The sequence below is a fragment of the Trifolium pratense genome, linkage group LG2, assembly GCF_020283565.1.
Source record: "Trifolium pratense cultivar HEN17-A07 linkage group LG2, ARS_RC_1.1, whole genome shotgun sequence".
Taxonomy (NCBI): Eukaryota; Viridiplantae; Streptophyta; class Magnoliopsida; order Fabales; family Fabaceae; genus Trifolium; species Trifolium pratense.
In genome coordinates this window covers 32173417-32183542 of record NC_060060.1, presented here as the reverse complement: position 1 = coordinate 32183542, position 10126 = coordinate 32173417, and the positions used below count along the sequence as shown (strand labels likewise).

The window sequence follows — 10126 nt, the reverse complement described above, 5'->3', positions numbered from 1 at the left end:
TGCTTGAGAGCACGACACAAGTTGTCGTCTCAAGCACACGGCAGGCATTTTTACAGCATTTGTACATATTTTACTTTGAAGCGGTTGTTGTATTTTTTTTATTGTACACTTTTTTTTTTCAGCAGTTGTTTGTATATTATTTTAGATTAAATATGTTTTTATTTAATTTGGCTTAATTGCATATTTAGTTATTTATATTTATTTTATGTTTTAATTTGATCTCTTATGTTTAAAAAATTTTAAATTGGTCTCTTATATTATTGATGTCAACATAAGTTCGTCATTTTTGTTAAATTTTGAGTTAATTTCTTCTGACTTTTCATTAAATTTTGAGTTAATTTCTTCTAAAATTTTTATATAGTACCATCCTAAATTGTCTGCGTACACAAATCTATTAGCCACGTTGACAATTTAAACAAAAATTTGACTAAAATGACCAACTTGAAACTTTTTAAATATAAGGAACGAAATTGAAACTTAAAATAAACATAAAGGGACCAAATATGCAATTAAGCCGTTTAGTTGTTATAAAATGAGAAGAATTAATGATGAATTTTTTAAATTTCAAAAGAAAGAGACAAAAGTGACAAAAATTTCGAATTAGAAATCAAATAGTTTTCTTTTTAGGAACTCTTTATAATGTTCTAAATATATCTACGAAATAATCATTGAAAAATATGCATTGGCTATTTTAACAATAGGAACTAAAATGGTTTGCATAATAATTTTTAGGATCAAAATACACCATTTTTTTATAACTAAAAACAAAATTTGATAATTTTGTAGTGAAAAAAATATTTAATCAATTTTTATATATATACCAACCAAAAAGACCATATATTCAAAAAGACTAATTATTTTAGCTATGGCGGTTTCTATAATTTACAGTATTATTATATATATACAGTAAAAAATAGTATGCTATATTAATATTACATATGTTAGTACGAGTTCAGGTTCCCTCCATTTAGAGAGAGATAGACACAAGAAAAAAATAGTGGGGTCCACAAATTAGTGGGACCCACTTTTAATGGGTCCCACTAGTTCTTAATGTGTCATCTCTCTCCAAATGGAAAATAAATGGAGGGATAATAAATGGAGAGAACCCAAACTCATGTTAGTACAGTATTAAGTAAGGAAAGGCTTGAGGCAAATTAATGCGTTCGTGCTACTAAGACGAAAATTCAGTCGTGCCATGTAGCATTGCTGATTAAAAAATTGACTCATGAGTCGTGACTATTTTTTCCCTCAAAATCTAACATTTTTTTATTTGTGCATACTATGCTTGCTTTACATAATAAATTGATTGATACATTTACAAATTTATATTTTCATGCATATAATGACGTTATCATTTTTTTTTGTTGACGTTATCAATTTTATTTACATACATTTTGTCCAAAAAAAATTATTTGCATACACACTGTTTTTTTTATATATATTTCTATTAAATTTGTATTTTATTTTTAAATAATTCATTCTCTTAATATTTTTTAATAGGCCAAATACATTTAAGTTTGTAACAAATAAATAAACGTGTAATATATTACAAATTTAAAGAACCAATTTGATTTAAAAAAATTAAAAGAATAACATGTTACAAATATTAAACTTAAAATAAATACCTCTAATGTATTTAACCTTTTTAATAAAAACAATAGTTCTACCAGACAATTCAACTTGAAATTGCTTAGCGTGATAGAATTTACCAAACAAATTTGAATTAAAATTAAGCTAAAAATTTTGAATTTACCAAACAACTTTTGCTTTATTTTAAAAGTTCATAATTTTAACTTTACTTTTAAAGTAGCTTTAATGTTGGAAAAAAGTCGGGTCAAACGTACCCTTAATTGTAGTGGAAAAGTGGGGGTAGCAGTGGGCGGCCCATCCCGATCAGGTCTGCCACGTTTAAGTCCGTACAAAAGCGGGACGAGCCAACTTAGGCGTCCAAGCTCACAAGTCATGTCCGTACAGTTTACTAATGAGTTAGCGGGTCGGCCCGCCAAACAAATTTTTATTTTATTTCTACTTAAAGATTTACTGTATGATTTACAAATTATTTTTTAAAAAAAAAAAATATATTTTTCAACGATGCATAATAGAAGATAATTCTAAAGATTAATAAACTCAAACCATGTAGTAAATATTAATGATTAATAATTGGTTCATGTAATGGTGGTGGTTGTAGAGAGAGAAAAAGATTGTGAGATAGTGGAGATTTTTGGACTTTCCATGAATTTCTAGGTTTTTGCATGAGTTTTTGGATATGAGTATAAATGATGAAGGTTAGGGATGAATTTAAACATTATTTCGTGCCCAAAAATAGTGGTTATCCCCTGATATGAGTGAATTTCGATTTACTCATTATAATATGAGCGAATTTTGATTTACTTCCTACACATACCACATCATCAAATATGTATAGCATAGTGCAAGTTGTCCACTGAGAGGGACAAATGATGGAATCTGCATATTACAAGTGGGGAATAAAAAAAAATATTATAGGAGAATAAACTGAAATTCTCGCACATTGTAGTGTGTAAACGTCTGTTAACCATTTATTTAATACTAATAGGAAGAACACATTTTTCTAATTTCTTTTTCTTAAAAATAAATAAATAAGTAGATGATATATTTATATTTGTGTCTCTTGTTAAATTAGCCAAAAACAAATTAAAAGCGACATAAGCATGTCATATCATCAATTTTGCCCATTCAAGTGTCAAGTTATTCAGTGAGAGGATAAAAAATGACAAAATCTTCTTCACGTTATAAGGTTGGAATCGCAAATAACATTTACATAGGGGTAAACATTACTAATGAGAAATACTATTTAACCCTTAATTATTTGATCATCTCACTGATATAAAGTTTGTTAAGAGACCATAGTCTTTTAGTGAGAGAAACACATCTTTTATCTAACTCTTTTTTACTTATACTAGTAAATGATTTATTATTATGGAATGAGTTTTTAAAAATATAGCATTAATTAATTAAGTAATTAATCTATCTACTAGTAAGTAATACCGTAGAAAGAGAGAAAGAAAAAGAGGGATGAGAGGGAACAGGGGGGTCGTGTCGGCTTGAACCAAACATGACCTTATCAGAGATCAAATTTCGATCTATTCTGCGTTCGTTTTTTCTTTCCCCTTTCCCAAACCCTAGCCACCCGAGTCACCGTCAATTTCAACTTGGAGCTTCATTTGTTTGGTTCTGAATTCTGATTCTGCTGAGCTGCGATTCTCCTTCTGTTTGCCGCCGGATCCATCGATTGTTCTTCGCTCTTCACTCTTCACCCGCGCCCGCTCGATTTGCATTCCTCTACCCCCATCTTTCTTTAGTAAGTGTACGTGCACGCCATCATCACAATATACCTTTTGTTTAATGTTGTAATTAATTAATGGATGGATGGATGCATGCGCTCTTGTTTGGTAACCTAGTTGATGTTATTTATTGATTTCCTTTGTAGAAGCAGAATTGAATTGAATCCTCATTCATTACCGTCTTGTACTCGGGAGGAGCTCATATGGCTTCAAATCATTTGTCAGCTACGATCAGCCGTGCAGGTTTCACTTCACTATTTTTAATTTTGTTATGTGTTCGATCGTTCGTGCTTAGAATCGAGTGAATGAATTTATAACTCTAGTTGCCAGTAGTAGTAGTAGTAGTAGTACACTTTGGAGCGGACATACATTTCTCCACATATGGTACCAGTAGTCTCACTCTCAGCTAGCTCATAGAGCCTAACCGGGGTTACCTCATCATAAGTTCCCCCCTCCTTTGATACACAGACAGTTCTGTAATCCAACCTCAAACAAATACTGCCACATAAACCTCATCACTCATCGTGATATTTCACATGCAGTATCCATTACCTACCTATTCATGTGTTTCAATTTTCCTTTTACAGGGGCAACTAATGATGCTTTATACAAGGAATTATGGCATGCCTGTGCTGGACCCCTTGTCACTCTTCCCCGTGAAGGGGAGAGAGTTTATTACTTCCCTCAAGGTCACATGGAACAGGTAAAAGTTGAATGCCCATGCATGAGCATGACTTATTAATTTCTAACTTCAATTTTCGTAATTGTTTTGTTTTCTATGGTTTAAGATCTTATTCATGTTGCTGGGTGTTAATCTTCTAGTGTTTTTCTATGCTTTATACAACAATTTGTTTTCTCTTGACTTGGCTTTGTTTCTTGTCAGGGATTACTTTTGTTCCAACTTGGTGTTATTGAAACTGTTCAAGTTGTGTCTGGTTGAATTCACTTTGCATCTAAACTTTGTATTATGATGGGCTATTTATGCTTGTGCTTTCGATTATTACATTGTCGTGTAACGATGTGTATAAATTTCTATCATCATAGCATTTTAAATCATATGTAACTATGATTCATAGCACTTGACAATCCATATGTTGAGCATAAATGGTTTTTGTTATATTGAACTGTGAAGTTTTTTAATCTATCTTACCTGTGCTTATTTATTTTATAGCTCGAGGCATCTATGAATCAGGGATTAGAGCAGCAAATGCCTTCCTTTAATCTACCTTCTAAAATATTATGTAAAGTGGTCAATATTCATCTTCGGGTTAGTCATAATCTTTCTCCACAATCTTATTGGAGATTTTCTTCACTATCATTCACGTATTTGGAAATCTATTTTGCTTTACTGTGATAATCATTTTATTGTTAAAATCATCTTGGTCGTGTAGGCTGAACCTGAAACAGATGAAGTATATGCACAAGTAACTTTGCTACCTGAAACCGATGTAAGTATGCTATTCTTTGTTTGACATGGTTGTTATATTTAAAACAGTTATGTTCTTTTGATTTATGTCTCAACTCATTTTCCAGTCATTTTGTTTCTTGCCTATTTGGTTTCTTTTTTGTCTCATTTTATGTATTTTTTATTTTCTGTCTTGTTGATTTAGCAAAGTGAAGTGACAAGCCCAGACGATCCTCTGCCCGAACCTCCAAGGTGTACAGTTCATTCATTTTGCAAGACACTTACAGCTTCTGACACTAGCACTCATGGAGGTTTCTCTGTTCTTCGAAGACATGCAGATGATTGTCTACCACCACTGGTTAGCAATTTTATCTTCTCAAAAGTCATTAAGGATGCTGATCATGCCCGTCCTTAGTTGTTATTTACACACTATAATTCCTTAATTCCCTTGTTTCATTCAGGACATGACTCAGCAGCCACCATGGCAAGAATTGGTTGCAACTGATTTGCACGGGAATGAATGGCATTTTCGACATATTTTTCGCGGTAAGTAGCTTGCTTAATATTTTTTTTGGTTTATCTTTTAACCTTATTAATGTAAAGGACAACCTACGGACCTAGTGATATAAAAGTATTAAACACTTTCTATAGTGGAAGAAGAATCGAATCTGTTGTGGGTCTGTTGACTTGCCTAAGTTATCTTGCATTTGCAAAAAGATCGATTCTATCAACTCAAACTTATGATCTCCTAGTCACATAGCAGAACTCCGACTATTGCTTCAAGGCTTCCATTCAACCTTGTTTTATGATGGTTTTATTTCTGCGAAGTGTTTACTTGATGGAAAAATTACCCTCTAAAATTATTTAAACTTTTAATTCATTGACAAAATTACCCTCAATTTCCATGTTAAGATACAAAATTATCCTTATTGAAATTTTAAAGGTTAAGGTACCTCTAGTTGTTAGTTTTACTTGTGACTCACTTTGTTGCTTCAACTCTGTATTTGTGCCCTGCTGGCTGCTGCTACTCTTTCTTGATTTGGGTCACTTTCTCTATTTGCTGCTGCGCTGCTGTGGACTGTTTTTTTTTCCACTTTAGGACTTTGCTCACCCCAACTTGTATTCTTCTTGATTTGTTTATGTTGCCATCCTATTTTGTTTACATTGTCATTCTTGCTATTTTGTTTGTGATGTATTATTCTCCATTACTTTTTTTTGGTACAATATTGTTCTCCACTGCAGTGTAGCAAAATATTCTTTTATATAATTTTGTAGAATTCAATTTTATAAATATTTTATTGGGCTAAATAGATTGAGAATAGTCGTCAACAGATGTTTGATTTTGCATCGAAGCTATAACTCAACTCATGAGAATGTTGCAAAATTATAAGGATACAAATATAAACTGTTATTATATTGCTGACTTGTTTAGTACAAGATTTTGGTGTTCATACTTTCAGTAAATCCCTGACTGCGAGTAATTTACAGGGCAACCCAGGCGCCACTTACTGACCACTGGGTGGAGTGTCTTTGTCAGTTCCAAAAAATTAGTGGCTGGTGATGCATTTATATTTTTAAGGCAAGTTGCTCAGTAGAAATATTATGCCTTCCTTTAGGGGCAAGAAAAAGTACTTTGCATTTATTTTTGTTTCGTAATGTTTTTTATTGCTTTGATATTCTAGGGGTGAAAATGGAGAGCTCCGAGTTGGAGTCAGGAGGCTCATGAGACAGCAAAGCAATGTGCCATCTTCTGTTATATCTAGTCACAGCATGCATCTTGGTGTTTTGGCCACTGCATCTCATGCCATTTCCACCGGAACATTGTTTTCTGTGTTTTACAAGCCCAGGTCTTGTACTTCACACTGAAGTAATTAGTAATTTTTAGTTCATGGTGTTGTTGTTGCTAACTTGCTGTAAACTTTTGCCATTGATTAGTACCTTTAACATGCATATAAATGTTTTATTTGTATTTTTACTTGTGCCTTCCCGCTTTCTTGCAATTAAACAACTGTTTTATTTTTGGGTGAAATAATTTAACTGGTATGATATTTGAGTTTGCTTTGCTTTACATAGTTGAAATTTTCTGCTGACTTATCAATATTATCTTAGAACAAGCCGGTCAGAGTTTATTGTAAGTATTAACAAGTATCTTGAAGCTCGAAATCATAAGCTTTCCGTTGGGATGCGATTCAAAATGAGGTTCGAGGGTGATGAAGTACCTGAAAGAAGGTGTGTGAGCTGGTTGCTTGAAAATTGATAATTTTATTTTACTACATTGTCCAATATAATCCATGTTCCTCACCCACTGAATACAGGTTCAGTGGTACAATTGTGGGTGTTGAAGATAATAAATCGTCTGTTTGGGCTGATTCTGAGTGGCGTTCATTAAAGGTTAGTGTTCATGGTTTTAGATGCGGTTTCCGGTGTTTACTTTTATAGCTTGTAATCAGTAGCTTTCCAAATATATTCATTTTAGTTTTAGTATAAGCTATAAAATAGTAGAGCTTATTGTGGCATCTCTTTAAATTGCTCCTGAGAAGTCAATGCTTTGTTTATGAAACAATCTAGTAAGTTATTATCATGTTTGAAAATTCAGCAATGTACTTGTTAACTGTCAAATAAATTTAGCTACCAGAAAATGGCCAAGATTTTGTATATATGAAAGTACAAAATGGAGCATGCTGACACTTCTAGTTAGTATGATTTGAAATTTGCATAGCAGCTTTTTGTTTGAGAATCTTATGTAATGATATGTAATGTATCTCAGGTTCAATGGGATGAACCGTCATCAATTCTGCGTCCAGATAGAGTTTCTCCATGGGAATTGGAGCCACTTGTATCTACCCCTCCTGCAAACGCCCAGCCAACCCAACGAAACAAGAGATCACGGCCTCCTGTTCTCCCTTCAACAATTCCCGATTCTTCTCTGCAAGGTGACTAGATCATATGCAATTTCCCTATATAATTCTCTTATCCGTGCTGCTTTTATACATAATAATCTATTTTCTTGTGCATATCAGGCATATGGAAGTCACCAATTGAATCGCCTTTCCCTTATCGTGACCCTCAACATGGACGAGACCTCTATCCATCACCAAGATTCAGCTCTACTGCGACCAGCTTTCTTGGTCTTGGTGGGAACAGCCCTGCTTCTAACAAGTCAACATATTGGTCAAGTAGATTGGAAAACTCTACTGAACCTTTTTTGCCTATAGCACTTAAAGAATCTGGGGAGAAGAGACAAGGCACTGGAAATGGCTGTAGGCTCTTTGGGATTCAGTTACTTGAGAATTCTAATGCAGAAGAAAGTCTGCAAACAGTTCCTTTGTCAGGAAGGGTGGGTGATGATAGGTCTGTTCCGTCCTTGGATGCCGAGTCTGACCAACATTCTGAACCATCAAATGTTAACCGGTCTGATATTCCTTCAGTAAGCTGTGATGCTGACAAATCATGCCTGCGGTCTCCTCAGGAGTCCCAAAGCAGACAAATAAGAAGCTGCACAAAGGTACATCACTGCTTTTAATATTAGTCTTTCACGCACTACACTACACTCCCTCTTTCCTTTACAACCTTGCAACATTCCCTGTACATTCCTGTACACTAATTTAATGTAAGACAGACAGCTATATAATGCATCTTTTTTTTGTTTGAAACATATATAATGCATCTTTACTGTGCAAATTGTGGGATGATTTTTTGCTTGTGATATAAGGACATGTTTAGAACCTATCTGCATTATTGACAACATTTGAAACACATTATAGAGTAAATATGACATGAAATGGTTAGGAAATTCTTATAAATTCTTCAATTGTGATACAAAGTGTAAATTTTATTACTTGTCTTCTGTTTGACTTTGTTTTCACAATTCCATGTACAATCATCTGAAAATCGTTAACGAAGTTAATATATGGTTTCATTTTTGTGGTTATTAGTTAAAACAAACTGGAAATGAAAACGAAAAACAATTTCTCAAACCAACTAGTCCTTCTTTAGTTGGAATATTCTCCTATCTAGTTAGTCATACCGACTTGTTGTTGGTAACTGGTAAAAATGGTTCTGTTTGGATAATTCCAATTAATTTTTTTTCATTGCCTTATTTTCCTTGGACTAGAAAGCGGTTTCGCCTCCTCTATTTTACAGTAGGGTAGTGCCAGTACCTGCATTGTGTGATGAGATTGTTAAGTTTAATATTGCTCCAGGTTCACATGCAAGGTATGGCTGTTGGAAGGGCTGTAGATTTAACACGTTTTGATGGATATGAAGATCTGCTTAGGAAATTGGAAGAGATGTTCGACATTGAGGGTGAACTCTGTGGGGCAACAAAAAAATGGCTGGTCGTTTACACTGACAATGAAGATGATAGGATGATGGTTGGGGATGATCCATGGCTGTAAGATTATTTGATACTAACATACATACATTCTCTTTGACACTATCATCTGTAGCATAGTAGTTTGCAATTTTATATACACATGTGTATTGAGTTCTGTCTTGCTATTTTACTGCAGCGAATTTTGTAGCGTTGTGAGGAAAATTTTCATCTACACACCAGATGAGGTTAAGAAGCTCTCACCCAAAATATGTCTTCCGACCAATGAAGAAGGTAAACCATGCAAGCTGGATTGCGAAGCTGTTGTCAATCCCGAGGACCAGTCATCTATTGTGGGGCCTGGTTGCTAATACTCCTAGGTCTTCCAACATACCAGTTGTTATATACAATAAATATTGGCATGAAATTAGGAAGTGGAACGCGAGAGAATGAACCTAGCAAACACTTCATCGTGGCCTATAGGAGCTTATCACTGGTTTATTCTACACCTATGCTGAAGCAGCGTGGCAGCACCAACCTAGAAGGCTTGTTTAATGTTATGTTGTTTGATGATCTACCTTGAAAGATGACAGGCTTCGGATGTTGTGGTTTTTCTATTTCTTCTATAGCTCGGTTTTTGCCAAGGGTCTCACGGCCCTTTGCTTGTTCAGTTTTGAATGGGCTGCGAGCATGAAGAAGAAATGTCTTTGCCCAAGTATCGTACTATGTATGCATTTGATTTTGGTTCTTTTGTAATTCCCTTGATGTGATGCATCTCGTTTATGTATATATAACTATAACTATATAATCTTTGAACACTATTTAATGAATGTATATCGAGCCATTTTTTCCTAGCAGCAGTTGTGCGTGATCTGGCCTGATTCTATTAAACTGGTAAGCATATTCTCTCTTTTTTTTTCGGTACAATAGTAATCTAATATTCTAATTTCAGTTTTGTTTTTTTTGTTTTTTTGTTGTTTTTGTTTTACAATGAAGTTGAATATCGAACCCGGGATCTATGCATATTACCCAAACCTTTTACTACTAGAATCAAATATGGTGGCTTATTCTGATTTCAAGTTATAT

At 33.9% G+C, this 10126-nt stretch overlaps 1 protein-coding gene across 4 annotated transcripts; it reads left to right on the top strand.

The window, feature by feature from the left end:
- The first annotated feature begins 2895 nt into the window (after window positions 1-2895).
- On the top strand, window positions 2896-9953 carry LOC123910513 (auxin response factor 1-like). 4 transcript variants are annotated; one of them, XM_045961643.1, is made up of 15 exons: window positions 2896-3346; window positions 3476-3566; window positions 3911-4026; window positions 4495-4590; window positions 4715-4771; window positions 4934-5086; window positions 5190-5274; window positions 6217-6307; window positions 6411-6575; window positions 6838-6957; window positions 7044-7119; window positions 7496-7661; window positions 7749-8233; window positions 8931-9121; window positions 9240-9953. In XM_045961643.1, the coding sequence occupies exons 2-15, from the start codon at window positions 3527-3529 to the stop codon at window positions 9409-9411; spliced, it is 2013 nt and encodes a 670-aa protein (XP_045817599.1). In that variant the 5' UTR covers window positions 2896-3346; window positions 3476-3526; the 3' UTR covers window positions 9412-9953. The 4 variants fall into 4 exon arrangements, with proteins under 4 accessions (XP_045817599.1, XP_045817595.1, XP_045817596.1 ...); XM_045961639.1 differs by having other exon boundaries at window positions 3021-3340; window positions 3470-3566; XM_045961640.1 differs by having other exon boundaries at window positions 3021-3346; window positions 3470-3566.
- The last annotated feature ends 173 nt before the right edge of the window (window positions 9954-10126 follow it).